The sequence below is a fragment of the Panthera onca genome, chromosome B3 (assembly GCF_046562875.1).
Source record: "Panthera onca isolate mPanOnc1 chromosome B3, mPanOnc1 haplotype 2, whole genome shotgun sequence".
Classification (NCBI taxonomy): Eukaryota; Metazoa; Chordata; class Mammalia; order Carnivora; family Felidae; genus Panthera; species Panthera onca.
This window is the reverse complement of record NC_138344.1, coordinates 85,550,712-85,569,189: the sequence shown is the minus strand read 5'-3', so window position 1 is coordinate 85,569,189 and position 18,478 is coordinate 85,550,712. Positions and strand designations below refer to the sequence as shown.

Sequence of the window (18,478 nt, the reverse complement as noted above, 5' to 3'; positions counted from 1 at the left end):
TTCTTTCCTTTCCTTTCCTTTCCTTTCCTTCCCTTTCCCTTTCCCTTTCCCTTTCCCTCTCCCTCTCCCTCTCCCTCTCCCTCTCCCTCTCCCTCTCCCTCTCCCTTTCCCTTTCCCTTTCTTTTCCTTTCTATAGTCCTTTCTCTTCTCTCCCCCAAAAGGTATAGTACAGTACCATCAGAGCCAACAGAAAACCACAGTGATTTGGTCAGACTTCTGAAAAATATAGGTTTTTTTAAAGGGATATTTTCCTCAAATTTTCAAACTAAACATGCATTTATGAGAATCTAAATAACAGACACCACATAGTTCATAATGCAAAAATGGAAAATGTACCAAAAAATAAAAAAGGGCATTTTGGGGGGAAGAAACAAACAGAAACCACAAAACAAATAAGGGAACAGAATGAAGAAGGAATAATTATGGCTGGCATCAGCTGTGCTTTGTGTCATCCTCATCTTCCTTGTCATCAGTTATAAATTAGTTCTTGTTCAGCTTCCAGGAGTGACAGGACTCTCTATTAAATGCACAGAGTAGAAGGATCCCGAAGGGATAGGAGCACATGGCAGCAAGGCTGTCTTCCCATGAGTGGGACAGACTGTACCTGCCTGAGCTGCTCCACTGGGCCTGACCACTGAGCCTAGGAAAGAGGAAAATGGAGGCTGCCTGCCCCCTTCCCTCCTCTCAGGACAGCCCATTCTCAGGGAAAGTTCAAACTCAGCCAGAGGCCACTTATCTCAGAACCTCAACTCTGGCACAGAGCTGAGAAACAAACCACTTACGGAAAATGGTCTCTGAACAGCCAAAATAGATGTTACAAAGGCCAGGCACTGGTGCTCATGAACTTGACTCATAGTATGACCCCTGCAGCCCTCACTAAGAGCCATGACCAAGCTGGGTTATCTCATCCTTCATTCACTGCTAGTCCTAGGTGGTGAGTTAAAGGTCACAGGAGGAATGCAGGAGAGAAAAGGAGGTGGAGGAGATGGAAGCAGGAAGAGTGTCGTCTTAGGGGCAGACACAGTGATGTGCAAGCAATGATTGCTCATCGCGTAGCAATAAGGGACAGAACAAAACCATACAGAGAAAACAAAGAACCAGAAATGCACTGTGAGGTCATTAGTGTAGGGACTGGCCTGCTCAAGCCTGGGAAGGCCTGAGCAGATCCCAGTGTAACAGCACAGAAGGATAATTCCCATTCAGAAGGCCCCCTCTGACACCAGGCGCTGTGAACATGCTACGGGAGGTTTCCTGAGTGCTATTCAAGGATGCAAGCAAGAATACGACAAATCTGGGAAGACTTACCCATTTTATGTTTTAATGCTACAGGTTTGTCTCCTATTAGAATGCAAACTTCTGTGACAGGGTCAGTGTCTGAGTTAACCAGTCTTAACATGTAAGTGTCCAGTACAGAGCAGGCGCTCAATAAACGTTAGGTGGCTTGAATTCTTGTTGTAAATTTCACCGTTCCAGAACACTTTTTGCTCTTCTATACTCAATGATAAGGTTTTACTTGTGGAGAAAAGAGCTAAAAGCCCCAATGTTTAAATTTAATCTTCATACTTAGAATTCATGATAACAAATGCAAGTGAGTAAAGTTTTATTGGACACAACCAGAACTCACCCTAGAAAAAGTTTGCACTTGATCTTAGCCAAAAGGCTGAGAAGCAATAACCCTAGCAAAAGTTTGAAGAAGGTTTAACTCTTAATGTGTTCAGTGTAGATTTCCCACTTAGGTCTCATTTGAAATGAATGCCTTGTGTTTAGTCTTTAACATTTTAAGGAACCTACATTAGCCAAGATACCCAATTAATCTGGATCTTAATTCATAGAGAGCTAGCGTGTTTTTTTTAAGATAATTGTTTTAAAATTCAAAGTTACATTTATGCAAAAGCTGCTAGTTGGAATAAGATCATCATTATATGAAATTAAATGACTGGATCTGTCTTGAAGTGCTTTGTTACCCACCAAACTATCCACCTGTAATTTGGCCAAAAACATTAGTTGTCTTTTATTAAATATTTGGTTAATTGGTGAAACACCGTTTCCTGTACAAGTTCTGTGGCCAACTTAGGCCTGCTCTTGGGTGGGAATAATTTAGGCATCTCTTCTGCTGCCAGTGCTCTAAGTGATTTTTAATTATTTTCAACATGTTATTTGATGGTAATTATGAAACCACACCCTTCCACTGGGGCTCTCTTGAGCATGGGTTCGTGTCATAATGGAATTTTCAATGGAATATAGTTGAGCAAAAGAGAGAGAGCTAGAGAGAGAGATGAGAGAGGGTGGGGCTTAGGTGGAGAGAGATAGGAGAAGTTACAGAGTTAGTTGATATTGACCTTGACAGTGTTCTCCAGGCAGACAATAAGCTGTTAATCACTTGGGGGGAAAAAACTCATAGAATAGATGCTAAATAAGTATAGAAAGATTTTTTTTTTTGGTCCAGAATATATCAATCGAGTTGTCTACAATGAGAGACCTGAAAGGAATCACATGATGTCTTGTTCTTCAAATAAGACTGCATCTGAATTCTTCCACAAAGATGTCTATCCCACCTCCCCCATGAGAGATCTCTCTCCACCCACAGTCTATACTCCTGACAATGAGGGATCAAATCACATTACCACAATCAGTTCATCTCTGAAACTGTTCTGGCTCTCCCTAAAACAGTTCATTCAGCGCTGAGTTTTTAATAGTTTTAGAGATAAACCTCAAAGTCAGTTGGGTGGCATGCAAGTAACTATTCCCTTTTTAACAAATGAAAAAAGCTTGAGTTTAGGGAACTAATTTTACCAGGCATTCTCTGAACTAGAGACAAAAATTTTCAAAACTGGTGAGAGATTTCAGGGAAACCTATTCCCTCTAGTCTGGTGCCTTTCTACCTCCAAGCTGATACTTTTTCTTTTACCCTTTTTCAAGTGATTTTTTACCCTACAAATGTAAGGAACCGTGAAACTGAGGAGCACCCTCAAATGAGATCACATATACAAAAATGCTCTCGGGGCGCCTGGGTGGCTCAGTCAGTTAGGCATCCGACTTCTGCTCAGGTTGTGATCTCACCGTTCGTGGCCTCGAGCCCCATGTCAGGCTCTGTGCTGACAGCTCAGAGTCTGGATCCTGCTTCGGACTCTGTCTCCTTCTCTTTTTCTGTCCCTCCCCCACTCACGCTGTGTCTCTTCTATCTGTCTCTCAAAAATAAACATTAAGAAAAATTTTTAAAAAACAATAAAATAAAAAAGTAATAAAAATGCTCTCAAAGTTGAAAGTGATTTACAAGTAAGCAGTATGATTACCACTTTTTTTTTGTCATTCTGGGGTCCTATCCACCTATAAAATGCTTTTGAAAACTCTGTCCTCATTTGGAACCAATAACAACTGATCCAAATCTTTGTAACATATGAGGTCAATCTTGGTATAAAGTTAAAACTTCCCTTGAAATTTTCCTCAACTGTGATAAGCATAAGCATGTTTTCTTCTTTACTAGCCAAGTTTATTATCTCCATTCCCCAAATTTCTTTCTAGCATAAGCATTTATGCTTATGAATACAAAGAAACCACCCACTCTCTTAATTGTTCTTTCTTTGACATTATTGAAAGACATCCTTCCTTATCAGTGCTAAATAAACCATAAAATAGGCACATTTGATCAGTTAAAATAAAATGGAATGGCATATTAGGTCTCTAGGGACTTTATATTCTCTGACATTCTCCCTCCCTGGGACCCCTGGCTTATGGTCTCTAGTGCATAATTAAGTTTATGTGAAGTGGCTCAGTTCCCAGGACAAGTAGGTTCTGGTAGATTTGACTGCTTTTGAATTCTCTGTCCTGGAAATCTTTTACCGTGGCTAGACACCAAGAACTTCCATCTCATCGTAAGCAACGAGCTGAGGTTCAACAGGTGAGAATGACGTCATGTGGTCCTCTGTCACCAGGCAGTAGGTGCTATGTGACGGACATTAGGAAAACCTGTCTACCCAAGGAGGTAGGTGGGGAGGCTTGGTGAAAGAAAGAACATAGCTAACTTTTTTTGGAGGGAGGAATCTAATTTTTTCAAACTATAATTATTTGAGGAATATGGAAAAACAATGATACTTATCAAGACTGGTAATTTTAGTATTTGATTGCTGAAGCTGATGTATCCCTCTCTACTCTCATTACCTTGTTAATGGGTTATTTTCCAACCTGTGATCCATCCTTCCCTCACTTCCCAAGTGTGATTTGATTTCATGCTAATTAACCACTGTAATGGCCAACCTACATCAGTGCACTTGGGAAAATGTAGGTAGGTGCATCTGGTCATTTGTTGACACTAAATGTGAAGTTTAATTGAATATATGCATACACACACATATGTATCTTCAAAGAGTGACAGCACTATATTATGATGTTATAAGCATAATTTTATAATATGACATGTATTTTACAAAGCAAAATACTGAAAGTCATGCTAGTCAGGCATTTGTTTAATTAAGACCAGTTTATGCTTGGAGCATTTTAATTATACAGCTAGGTCAATTAGCCTGTTTTATTGCTTGTGGTTTTACATTATTAGAGTTAAGCTGTAATCTCTAATGATCATTTGTCTCTGACTTGTTAACCAGCATATTGTCATGAAAATAAATTTCAGAATTATATTGTCAGTGTTCTTAGTTATTATCCCATAAGTAATATAAACAACTGGAAGAACATGTGCCAGATGGTAGAATCAACTGTCTTATCATGATTCCATTTTACAATGTCAAATTTTGCACGGATTCTAAATGCTAGGAAGACCATATGTCTTACAATTGTGTAAGATGCATAAAACTAGATCTATTTCATCACACTAATCAGGGACACATAGGTACATGTTTAATGTAACAAAACTTGTGGTTGGCAAAATGATGAAACCTTTATAGGATATTTAAGTGTGTGATTCAAGTGTGAATTGAAAAATGTACAGTCACAGAACATCAGACTTTAAATCTCCCTGGCTTGTGAAAGGAGACTGCAATTAGATGTGTCTAGGATCACAGGAAATTACTTAAAGTATAATCAGGCTATCTGGGTTGATCTGATATTTCAGAGAGATAATATTTTTGAGGCTCTGTTCAAAAGCATGTTCAAAATTACATGGCACAGAAGATTTCTCTTGCTTTTGTGGCCTTGCCAAGATGTGTTACCTTATCTGTAGTAATTATCGAGGCCTGACTGAGCACTCCAGGTTACATATTTCTTCAAATTATAAACTGTTTTATAATAACATAGAGAAATTTATTGGTGTCCTTTACAGTATCATAAACACTAAGCCAAAGCATAGCCCCGCCCACCTACACCTACTAAAGACATTCAGACTTTAAACAGGCAAAGGACATCTTAATTTTTACCAGGCATTTGTCTTTATTTCTTTTCTAAGGAGACTTTCTCAGAGCAATGACTGTGCAACATTCAGGAAAAATATCTTTCTTTTCCCTGAATTTTTAGAATAATTTGATAAGCAGCCAAATATGTAAGGGTACAGCTTTTGAACTTCGGTCGGTGGTCACTGCTCAGACAGAGCCAAACCCATGACCCTTGTGGATTTGTTAGCATTATTTTAGGGTGCTAATTGATGCCAGGCCTAGGTTGTGAACCCAGCAAGCAAAGGCAGTGCTTTAAATTGCAGGCGAACTTAGTTCCCAGAATCTTTAACACTTGTAGTCTGCCTTATTTTATAACTAACTACTAACATCTTGCCCTCCCTCCACTTGTTTGTTCTGTTCTAGAGGACAGGATCTGTGGCTTATTCATCTCTGTGTCTCTCATGCAGATGGGGATCTCAGGAAATGTTGAGGCAGAAATCTGTGTTTGGAACTGTAAACCACACCCTTCCGAACTGATTAAAGGACTCTTGAGCTCATCATTGCCAAGACAGTGCTATGAGGATTATTGTTATATTTAATCTAAAGTAAAACAGAATACCCATAGCTAACATTTTTTCGAGAAATGTTCAAAGAAAACTTTTCTCCCCAGCACTTGTTAAAGAAAACTGATGGAATCGTCTCTCAAATCAGTAGCCTCATCTCCCCACCATCTGATGTGGTCTTTCTGCAGGGATGACAAATGCAGAGACCCCATTCCCCTCCAGTTCAGTGCTTAGTCTTCTGTGGAAACTGGGTATTTCTTTTCTTGGGGCAGCCTCAGTGGAAGGTGATTTTTCAGAGTACAGGAAACAAATATACATGGTGGCAGTTTTTCTAAAGATGTGCTTCCTGGGGCCCTTTTCCCAAGGTTTGTAAGGTAGGTGTGTACACGTATACTTCAAAGCCTCAGACATGTCTTTGCATGTTCGGTGTGACTTTGGCCATGTTCAACCAACCAGTGAGAAAGCAAACATACTTCATAGGAGAAACATCTTATTTCTGTAAGATAGGCTAATTACAGTGAATTAAAATCTTTATTTAATCTTCCTACAGTTATCCTCTTAATGTGTTCTGTAATTGCAAACCTTTAGTCTTTTAATCTCTGGTTCATTAGTGGGTTTCTTAAGTGTTTATTAAGAAGCATGTGTAACATTCTGGTAATTACTAATAATCTTTGTTCATAGCACATTTGCAAAGATCTTGGCAGCGAGTTTCTTTAGATTCATCACCACTTATTATCAGTGTACAATTTTTATTAGCAGTCTCCCACCTCTATAAAATATGGAATTGGGGCTTTACACAAAATGAAATGTGTCTTCTTTCTTATGGCTAACAAACTCAGGTATAACTCTGTGTGTCACTGTCCCTTCAAAATCAAAGAGTCCTCTAATGTCTGCTCTCCCCATTATACTGCTGAGGAGAAAGGCAAAGAAGGATTAAACTACCAACCTCACTAGTTTTCACTGCTTATTGGTGGCTACACTCAATAAATTGTAACTGGTAGCTCCTGGTCTGTGGCTCAGTTCCCCAAAGGTCCTCACTTTTGACACTAAGTTGCCATTTTTACGTAACCTACAGCATAATGGTAGCATACATACAATTAATTCCACTCAGGAAAAATGTGCCACCCTGGGCTATCTTTGGTGGCGCAGGTACCCTGCATCCCCACTGGGAACAAGACAAACCTTTCTACCTCCTCTTGGATAGCTGAAATCTTTTTAAAGGGACAAGATCTGAGAGACAACATCTCACATTCAAAGCTACACTAAGGATAAATGGTGTGAATGCTTTTCTGAGAGTGGAGTTGAAGGGAGGAAGGTAGGAGAGAGCACAAGAATTCTATTGAACTGCAAAATCACCTGGAGATGATGCAAGAGCTAAACTTCACCTTCTGACAGCTTTGCTTGGGATTAATAGCAGTACCAAAGGGATGGCTTGGAATGGCTTCCACCCCCTCCCAAATCTCCATCAGCTCCCTATCCTAAAGCACTACAAATAATCGCAAGATCGAACTAAAAAGCAGAGTGTATGCTATGCAAATATAGCTTCAGGACAAATGTCATCATCTGCCCCAGTCTGACTCTTTGCAACTCAACTTCCAGCCTTCATATAAATGCACTCTAAATTATATATACACGTACATATATACATATACGTGTGTCTGTATGTGTGTGTCCTGAAGCCTCCACACCCCAGTATAGATACCATCAGGCATCAGTATTTTTTTAAGATGATAGATAGAAAATTAATTCGCAGATGAAGGCACTGCATAGATTTGAGATTTTGAGATTTTCAAACAATCTGATCCTACAGCCTTTAAGGGAGCAAAGCCATTTTATTTCTCACAGACATATCTTTTTTATGGCCACAAGTTAAGAAGAGCTCAGACAAGCTGAGTGCCTAAACTGGCATTTCTCACTGTGCTAAGAATCAACAACAGGCTAGTTTGAAATTTGGTATCACTGGCTAAGCACACAACTAAGCCAGTGGGAAATCCTGCAGTAATGGTTCTCCAGTTTAGAGAAAAATAAATATTTTAGTGAGTGAGAACATTCTCCAGCTTTTAAAAATATGTTGTACATTTGTTTTCGAATGTTGAGCCGCCCTTCCTTGAGCTGGTGGTTACCACAGAAACCCACTTCATGTTTATGGCATGGTCGATGACAGGGCTGTTCCCTCCATTTGTAGGACTATGAAGTACTGTGCTCCCTGGCACCACAGCAGATAGGATTGCTGGCTCCTGGACAATGAGGCATACGTAGGGTTTGCGCCACATGCCTTTCTGTGTGTTTCATCCTGACTGGATGTTAGGCACTGAATACTTCTCAAGTGTTCCTCCACTGTCCAATTTGCCAGTTTGGCAGCAAGTTTTCATTCTAATAAGAAGTTTCTCAGATGGAGATTCCAGATGTGTCCAGGCTGCTTTTATTAGGACAATGGAAAGGTCCAATCTTTTCTTCTAAATACAATCAAGGGTAGTGTGGCTTGGCCTTTGTAATTTTACAGAGTTGTATTATGTAACTGGAAAATTGTCTCCCCGGGCATAGAGAGAATTTGTTAGAACAGAATGCAGTTTGGAATAATGCTGACGTAAAGTTTCAATCCAAGAGAGCAACCTTTTAAGTTGCTGAAACACAGTAAAGGGGAAGAAGGAAGTTGCTGTTTTACATGATTGACCAAAATGCACTATAATTGTATCAACTTGAAACAGATTCCTTAGAAGAACTGATAACTCTGTGATCCGAATAAGTCATGTGCAGTAGAACTAAATACTGCATGCACTTTCTCTGCAAAGTGTAGACACGCCATATTTGAGATGTGCAGCAAAAGAGACAGCCGTGCTTGCCTGTTTAATGGGACTCCAGCTCCTTTAGCATAGTAAAGAATGGCGGTGGCTTTACTGAGGAATTAGTATTTACCATACCTGCTCATCCTTTTGCACTGCCTTACAACACTCCTTGTAGACCCTTCTCGTGTAATGTTACTTTGATGTCACCACTCCTGTTTGTAATTAACACAGCGTCACTCATCAGTCAGCTTCTAAGTGGAACACTCCTTACAGATTCCACTAACTGTTCTTGTTGCCTGTTCTAAAGTGGGTGGGGAAAATTTAATCACAGATATTTAGCCCAAAGATAGCCTTCCCATTTTCCCTCTTCTCTCCAATGTCTCTACATAGTGCTATTTTCTGTCAGCTACAGTCCACCTAGACTGTAGCTAGACAGGAGATCACCTCCAAAAAGAGTAGTAGTATTTATTCAATGCCAGTAAAACTCCTTTGCTGACATTGGATATCCCAAAATACTGTTATTACTTGCATATTGTAATCATATGTTTGCACAGCTCCTTCACCTAAGTATAAGCTTCTAAAGGGAAGGATTGTGTCTTATTTCTGTATAATGCCCCAAATAGTGGAATACTAATACATGCGAAGTGTTCAAAAACTCTAATTAACTGCATGAATGGCAGATTAGAAATATTATCTATGAAGAAATATTATCTATTCAGATTCTATGAAAAGGAAGAAGTTACAGCTAGCAAGTAAAGTGCCTAGATTTCCAAGAGCAAAGTTAGATAACTAGTTAATTATGAAATAGCAGCACTCTGGATTCATCTTGGTATAAGCTGACAGAAGATCTTCTTCGATGTTACCCAAGCACACAGACATCGTAGACAAAGCTAATGTCTCTAACTCCAGCAGTGAAAGAGGGGCTAAGGTCATTAGTATGCACTTGCTTTGGTCCCTCTGCTGACTCATTTATAGTCCCTTCTAGAACTGGGGTCACATAACTGTGAGATGGCCATGCAGAGTTAACTGAAGTACTCAGCTGAGGAGCAGGAAGAGGTCAAATGGTCTATATTAGGCTTTGACTTTATCTCATAAATTTCCTCCCCCAACACACTCAGGTCGCCACCCACCCTGAGCAACTGAATGCCCCAGCAGAGTCCTGTACCACCTGTCCTGAAGGAAATGTGGAAGGTTGCCATGGTGGGGGATCTCTTCCTTCACTTCTCTTAAAAGGACAACTTTCCCTCACTGGCCTTTGTTTCATTTCCCCACCTGGAATGCTTTCTCATGCTTACTCTTTTTGCCTCTGAATCCTATAGGACCAGCTCAAATCCCTTCTCCTTCCTGAAATCCTTCCTGCCCTCTGCAGAAAGCTGTACTTTCTCCCTCTGATGAACACCTGGGCAGTTTGGTGCAGATGCTATTTGACATTATGGATATTTTTCTTTATCTTATAAGTCATTTTTCTCCTTCATTTATTTATTATGCCCTTTACAGTGAGGATAATGCCCTGAGTTTTTATAAAACTTGTAGATCTTATTTCATATGACAATTATTTTAAAAAATACTTGGTAATTTGGGGGGGAAAGCATCTAGAAGGGAATTTCATAGAGATAAATGAATTTAATGAAAATTATTACAGGTAGTATGAGAAAATCTATGAACATGTAATACTATTATAATATATAAAACTATTCTAAATTATTTTCTTTAAAGAACAGTTAGAGAAGAAAAGTGGCTTTCCCAACTAGGACATAAGAAAATGTTTCATACTCAGCCATGAATATAGGTTACAAATATGCAAATGGAGAGATGGAGATTCTTTTTCACACTAGAATCAGCATCGTGTTTTGGAAATCACTCTCTATGTTATTTGTATTTGTAGTATAAACAAATTTTATGCAAAGTTATTTGTTGTGTAAGTGTACATATATTTTTCTTATTGTACTATTTTGTGTTTAGGTTTAATTCATTTGTATCCAGAGTACCAAGTTATCTCATCTATGTGCAGTAGTCCAGAAATATCAAACATGGTCCACCTACGTGACCATCAAATCATGTTCTTGATTATAGACAGAACCACTTACTGAACATTCTGGGTCAGTGGTTATGCACACACCAAATGTACCTCTAGACCCAGAATAGTTTAAATGAGTTGGCTGCATTGATCCATGAGCTTCTGACGAGCTCAATACAATTCAAATTTTAGAGATATAATTCTTGTCTAAAAACGAACCTTCTTGGGGTGCCTGGATGGCTCAGTCAGTTGAGCGTCCGACTCTTGATTTTGGCTCAGGTCGTGATCCCAAGGTCATGGGATCGCATGAAACCTGCTTAAGATTCTCTCCCTTGCTCACACACACATTCTCTCTCTCTCAAAAAAAATTGTTTAAATTAAGAATTAAAAAATTTAACCTTCTAAAAATGATCACGTTAATAGAGGTGTAAATTTGACAAACAAAACCATCATGAATATTAAGGACATTGTTGAATTTTGGCGATAGTAGAATATTGCTTTATGGGTTGAAGAGGACCAAGAAGGAGTCATGTCGAATGTATCATAAAACACACACACACATACACATTTATTTAAAGAGAAAAAGGATTACTCAACAAGCTTACCCCTTTCTTCACATTTCTGTTGCCTCCATTCATATTCTGGCATTATTATCTTCACCTAGATTATCCTATTGCCTTCATGGTTGTTCTGCCCTCCATACTGCCATTCCAATCCACCCAATCAGGCAGTAAATATTTCTGTAGGTATTTGTATGTGGTCTGCTGGGAGAACTCTACTGGACTACTCAACTTCCTCCATCTCAGAATGGCTACCCTCCCGCATGATTATATTCAGCAACTCTCCGCTCTCCAAATCAAATGTAATCTAGCCTCACTTTCCAGTCTTATAATAGATTCATTCCTTTCCTATGCCCAGCTGTTTCAATCAAAGTGAAATATTCACTCTTTTCTGTGATATATGTATCCGTTTTCAGCCTAATTCCCTGTGGCCTAGAGCCATAAAATACATTATTCTTAGAGGTAGGATCATAAATCCAACAATCTCAAAAAAGTATCTCAAAGTAGACAATATAAGATGTGTTTTTGAAAAGTTCTTTTAAAATTTTTTGATAAAATTATGGAAGGAAGGCAGAAAGGCCTTAACTAAGAATTGGGACAAGGAAGGTAAACACCAGGTGAGAGCAGACTAAAGAAACTCAAAAATGGAGAACTGGGGTATAGAGAAATGAGAGTACTTGTCATAAATCTCTTTAAAAACAAACCCCAGAGTAGCATACAAAATAAATAAGTTAAGACCCTGACACTGGGAAACTTCCATAGGTTGAAGGTTAGAGTCCTGAGATGCATGATCATAACCGAAAAGAAGAAAAAACCAGAATTTAGCTTTCTAAAATGGAATACATTTTTATCGAGCACCAACTATATACAGACCATATATGAAGGGTTCAGGTAGCCTGAAAGTAAAGACTAACTCTGCTCCATCATGAAGTAGAATTAGTGATTGTAAACTGTATCACAATACAAATTCATTCTCTTCCCCTAAGCACAGGTTCCTGTCTGCCAGAATGAATTTCAAATTCACAATCAGGATCCAAGTTAGGCCATATTAGCGGCTCTGTATTTAAACTTTTTATTAAATTACCATCAAGGGGGTACTAATTAAGATAAGAAATACAGCTACTTATTTATTTCATATGCACCTTCAGATTTCTGAATTATACATTAAACAATCTATGACATCTGTGTATGCTTTTCACAAAAGAAAAAGGCATAAATGCCTCAGGGTGCATCTGCCTGGCTAAGAAACAGATGAAAAAAAACTCTATAGTTTCTATTAAAATACAGAGAAATAGAATTTTAAAGGCTACAAAAATAAGGTATGGATTATATGAGGCAAATAAATCAATAAAATCGATAGCAAAAACCAGAATATTTTAGATTAACCTGAAAAGGCTGAGTTTCCTAAGACTTTGAAAAATGAGGGAAGTCATTTGGCAATCCCTTAACTTCGATTTTTTGTTTGATTTTGTTTCTAGGTTCCAGATTCAGAGATGTGCAACTGATCCAAACAGTTATAAAAGCTTGGGAGACAGTTTTCGAACAATTTTCCAAATAGAAGGGTAAGTACAGTTCTTCATGTATGGACTTTATGTTGATATAGATATTTAACATATTACTACATGTTTTTTTCATTTTTAATGTTTCATTTTCCTAGTGTTATTAGGGGAAAATATTTAAAAGGGTGCCTTCCCACATTTTTTTTAGTTTTTCCTGATAATACAATTGAAAACTAAATATGTATACCATAAGAACTACCACAAAAATGATATTAATATTCAATTTGCTGACTAGAAGACAATTTCTATTTTGTGCCATTAAGATTTTTTTCAAATTCTCATAACAGCACCTATCTAAATGTAATAGTTCTTTATTTTGATTCTTGAATATAGTGCCCAAATGTGTTCCTTATTTGCATTGCAGCTTATGAATATTCAATCAAAACAGAACTGTGTCAAAAGTTGATGTGTCACATTTGTTATTCTGTCTACTAGACGATCAGATAAAGAGTATTTTTTTTACATAGATGCCTGGGTGGCTCAGTCGGTTTAGCGTCTGACTCTTGATTTCATCTCAGGTCATGATCTCACAGTTTGAGGGTTCAAGCCCCGTGTTGGATTCTGCATTGACAGTGTGGAGCCTGCTTGAGCTTCTCTCTCTCTCAATATCTCCCCCTCTCTCTCTCTCTCTCTCTCTTTGCCCCTCTCCTGCTTCCTCTCTCTCTCTCACAAAAGAAATAAGTAAACTTTAAAAAAAGAATCTAATAGGTGAAAAATAAATTGTCTATAAGCATTCTTTTGATTATAACTGGGATTGAGCATGCTTTTATACCATTAAATGTCATTTCTTTTATGAATTGCTTATTTATATTCTTGTCCATTTCTCTTAAGTTAGAGTTTTTATTGATTGGTAGGAGCTCCGTATATATTATAGGTACTAATTCTTTAACAATGACATAGATTGCAAATATTTTCCCCAGCTTGTCATTTGTCTTAGAGCTACAATGTCTTACACCTTTCAGAACTTTGCGATTTTTGAAGATTGTGGTTTTGTGATTATATCTATCTTGTTCTTTGTGATATCTGACCCTATTGTCACATTAGAAAAAAGGATATTTTAGCCCCAAGATTATAAACATTTTCTTCTGGTATGTTTGACATTTAAGTCATTAATCCGTCTGAGAATTGTTTTTTTAATGTGCTGTGTGGCATATAGAAATTAAATTTTATTTTCAAATGGCTAGTCAATTGTCCAAACACCACGTGTTGAAAAATCCATCTGTTACTCCCTCGTTGGAAATGCTATCTTTTTTGTGTATTAAACGTCCACGTATACATCATCTAAATTTTCTATTCTCTTTCTCCATTTCTTATTCTGTTTCATCAGTTTATCTATCTCTCTGCCAGCATTATACTGTTTTAATTATTTTAATTTTGGAGTATTTGGTTAATATATAAAAATATGCCCTGCAGTATAAAGTCTAAACTTATCATGGTACAGAGCCCTTCCTAGTATGGCCCTAGCATGGCCTAGTATGGCCCTCCTTTTCTCTAGGCTCGTTCCCCATTCACAGATCTGCTCTAAAAACAGCCAGCCTGCTCACATTCTCATAGCTTTGCATGCTAGTCTTTATCTTATTCCTGCAGGACCAACCCCCTCATCCACACAAGAAACTATCCTCCTCATTCAAGAGTGCCCTCACATTTCTCCCCCTCTGACCATCTTTTCTCTACCACACGCTTTCTTTACCAATCACTCTTATATGCTATACAAAATATAGCATGCACCTGTCTAATTTATTATGGCTGTTTTCTGTCTATCTCCTTTCTCTCGCCCTAAGGGCAATTTCTCATTTAGCTTTGTATCCCCTGTGCCTGTGTTTAGCACTGAGTAAAGATAGTAAGTGCATGTTAAATGAATAAATGTCATCAGATCAAAATCGTAATGATGCAAAATGAAACAGAGATGATAATTCTTGCTATTGACTACCCCTTCTGAAGTTATGATAAGATCTCGATACCTGATTAAATATCTTTAGAAGATCTAGTGACAAAGAAGCAGCAAATTCTTGCTATTATTACTGTGGTGATGTGGTACCTAAGTGCTGCGCGTTGGTAATATACGTGCATTTATGACAGTTGGGATCAAACTCATGCTCAGTTTACCCAAAATATACATAAAGTTAAACAAATCATAGTGTATTATATAGTCAATAGCAGTGTTCCTTCCCAGTTAAAGAGTAGTAGCAGCATTGCCAAGTTCTGTAAGCTGTAACAGATATCTCTGAATTAGATGTGGGAGTTCCTTAGCCAGGCTCTTTATTTCATGTGTGTTAGGAAGAATTTGATGTTTCTGCTTTGATATCAAGTAATACAACAAACATACAGCATGTGTGGTCCTTGCATAGTAAAATTGGCCTTTTCCTAGACTGTATGTATAATTGTTTCTAGAGCAAATTGACATACTTTCTGTAATGCCTTTAGATCTAGGCATGTTATTAGCCAAAAGCCAGAGACCTCTCGTCTTAGAGATGTGAATATTTGTTAAAACACAAAAGAAAAAGCTGCCTGTTATTTTTGATACAGAGCAAGAACATTTCATAGAGTTAAGTTAAAAAAAGAAAAGAAAACCTTTTAATGCATGTTGTGTTGATTTTTTTTTCCTAGTGAAAGCAGTTCCTTTTGATTTTCTTATTTAGCTTTTAGAGTACACTCTGCTTTCAAAGATGTTTTTCTCACTCAGGTGCCTACAGCCCCATTCGGTCTGTGGCTGTAGAGATACAACACAAGTCAATTTGACTATTAGCATAGGTAAGACAGTTCATCTCTCCTGGTTTTTCCTATATCCTCCAAGTTAAAGGTTTTGAAAGGTATTCCTTTTCTGTTGTTTAAGAACATTAAAGTCTGATAATATACTTGATGTCTGCACAGATCTCCCATTTTCCTCTCTGCTGTAAGAAAGTGAAGTGATACTCATCACCATTCTTAGAGATGAAGCTCCCTATTTCTCTGCCCAGAATTCATGTTTCCAAGAGACATTGGCTCAAATACATGGGTCCAAATCCCTTTACCATTTCTAAGATTCTTTTAAGAACTAAAAACATAGATATATTGTACTTTAATGAAACACATGGTTTTTCAACCCAGCTTTGCCCAAAAAAAGGCCTTCCAAATTCTGGGCAAGAACTTCTTAGTTTTAGCTAATGGAGAAGAAAGAACTCACGGGGAAGAACTTTGTCACTGTTGAGAGTACCTCCATCGTCACCATGATTCTTCTTCTTTTTAAGGTTTGGCAAAAATAAACTCATAGGTCCATCTCCTGAAATAGTGAGCCCAGAAGACATAGTTAGCCTAGCTGATGAGGCGCCTTTAAAACCAATTAGTTTTGTTTTATAAATTCTCCTGGCAAACAGCAGCTGGTGTCTCCATTTACCGTGTGTTCTTGCATCACATCTTACTTCCTTCTGCTTCAGGGTATCTCCTGAAAGCTTTTCTAGTCTCTTTTGTACCTGTCATTCCTTTAAAGAAAGTGATTGAGATGCGCACAGATGGGCGAGAGGATTATAAATTATGCTAATGTAAAACCAGGACTGCCTGTCTCTCCCTCTTCCTCTTCTGTAAGCTCCTAGTGGCCATTCTTCCTGAAATAAAGAGGAAAAAGAATTAAACAGAACTTAAGATATCCTGGTGACATAGGTAAAGAAAGACGTGAAACTGATATTTGTTTCTTCAGTGTAACAGACACGATGCTAGGGACTTTTCAAACCTTATATTGAACACAGCACTATTCTCAACACAAGACAGCATTATGTCTGTATTTTGTATGAGGTGCCTGAAGATCAGAGAAGTTAAATAACTTGCCCAAAGTCACACAGATACTAGCAGCATGTCATGGTTTTTCCATTGTCTTACATCACCTTTTACTAAACACAAATTTTGTTATTTATTAAATGAAAAGAAGGCAATGTGAAATGAGTGGCTATAAACCCCTAATTTTTAAGTAACTCTTCTACAACTTTCAGTATTAAGTAACTCTTCTACAACTTTCAGTATTATTGTCCCATCCCTCACAGACGGCTCCATATCTGATAAGTTCATGGTTTCCCGTCGGCTCTCATCCTGCATGTTCCTCAGTTTTCTTCTGAGAAAAATTCATGCACGTTGGTTTGCCCAAGGCAAATAACTAGGAAACAACTAGGTCGGATTAAACTTAGTTTCAAATGAGAAACATGTTGATTGCTGGTGCCTTCAGAAATATGGTATTCTTCAGAAAGTATTACTGTAGAAAATATGTGGTTGCGTTTGGGGGGTATTTGAACTGTGTTTTGCTTCACGATTTGTTTTCTGTAACCGCTGATGCTGCCCCAAGTATCATCTTACAATCAGACCACTTGGTGATTATAATATTTTCTAGTTAAATGACATTTAAGGCCTCGTTTTATGAGCTCCAGCATAATTGGCTAATTTGGTAAACTCCAGATGTGTGAGATAATGTGCCACTCGTTTAAGGGCCTTTCAGACAGCATAAATGGCACAGCCCCAGGAGGTATAATCACTCCCTCTTGTTTTCATTAAGGGGAATGAGTGGCTTGTGACACAAAGGAAGGGGGACGTCTGCAATTCAACATCAACAACAACCTGGCAAGATTTGGACATTTCCTTTTTACAGGTGGACTAACTCCAAGATCTTTACCTTAATTTGGTGTCTTAGTGGGTCTACTTTTTAAAACATGATTTGCCTAATGTACCACAACGAGGTGATTTTCAAACACCATCTCTAAACAGAAAAGTTTACCCCTAGAGAAAACCTCTTGGGTAGCCCCTGGAAACCCCCTCACTGTCACATGGAAGTGTGGGAAAGTATTGGACTTGAAGAGACAATGGAGGCTAACTCTTCGCAGGAATCACAGTTATTGGAGCAGTCAACATCCTCACCACCTAAGCCACATTCCAACTTCACAAGGCCCCGTAGTTGCTGCTGCTTTTTCTCTCTCCCCTCTACCCCACTTCTCATCCAACAGAAACCAGCTCATCTACCCAGTATTGCCAAGCCAGACTGGAGTGGGTGGTTCTTAACATCACTATTCCCTGGATCCTGAGGCTGTTTCCTCTTATCTGAGGGTCTTATATGTAGACCCAGGAGTTCACATTACAAGTGAGTCACGGGTCACTGTATACTCACTGCTACTTAACCAGTGCAGAGTTTTCACTCACATGAATAATTGCAGACTGTTTCCCAGGCCCCTAAGCGCATAATCTGCAGTGCAAATCAATTGTGAGTAGATCATTGGGTATTGACTGAGTTTGCAAGCCTGGTGTACCATAGTGAGTTCATTCTTTGGTGGGTACCAGATGTGCACCGTGCCTTCTGTGTGAGTTTCCTGGTGTCTCGAGTACCTTCTCTGCTCCTTTCTGTCTTACCGAAGAGACCCTTCCTAGTACCCAGAGGACCTCCACTGAATGCTCCCTTGTTTTTCAGCTTTCAGCTTTCCCTTGTCTCAGCTTTACGGAGATATAATTGACATATAACATTGTGAAGGTTAAGGTGTAATATGTGATGAGTCGATATATACGTATGCATTGCATAATGATTACCACGATAGGGAGAGTTAACACATCCATCACCTCACATAATTACCATTCTTGTGTGTTTGGTGAGAACATTTATGATCTACTCTCTTAGCAACTTTCAAGTATGCAGTGCAGTATTATTAACTGTAGTCACCAATGCT

At 38.4% G+C, this 18,478-nt stretch overlaps 1 protein-coding gene across 18 annotated transcripts in view; it reads left to right on the top strand.

The window, feature by feature from the left end:
* The window catches only part of SLC25A21 (solute carrier family 25 member 21), a 481,661-nt gene that overhangs the window by 335,099 nt on the left and 128,084 nt on the right, over nucleotides 1-18,478 (top strand). For 17 of the 18 annotated variants that reach the window (XM_060619552.3, XM_060619553.3, XM_060619551.3 and 14 more), the window contains one exon: nucleotides 12,726-12,809. In XM_060619552.3, coding sequence (XP_060475535.1) covers nucleotides 12,726-12,809 — 84 coding nt within the window. Of the gene's footprint in view, nucleotides 1-11,458; nucleotides 11,550-12,725; nucleotides 12,810-18,478 lie in introns of those variants that run through there. The other variant, XM_060619568.3, reaches the window with a different exon arrangement.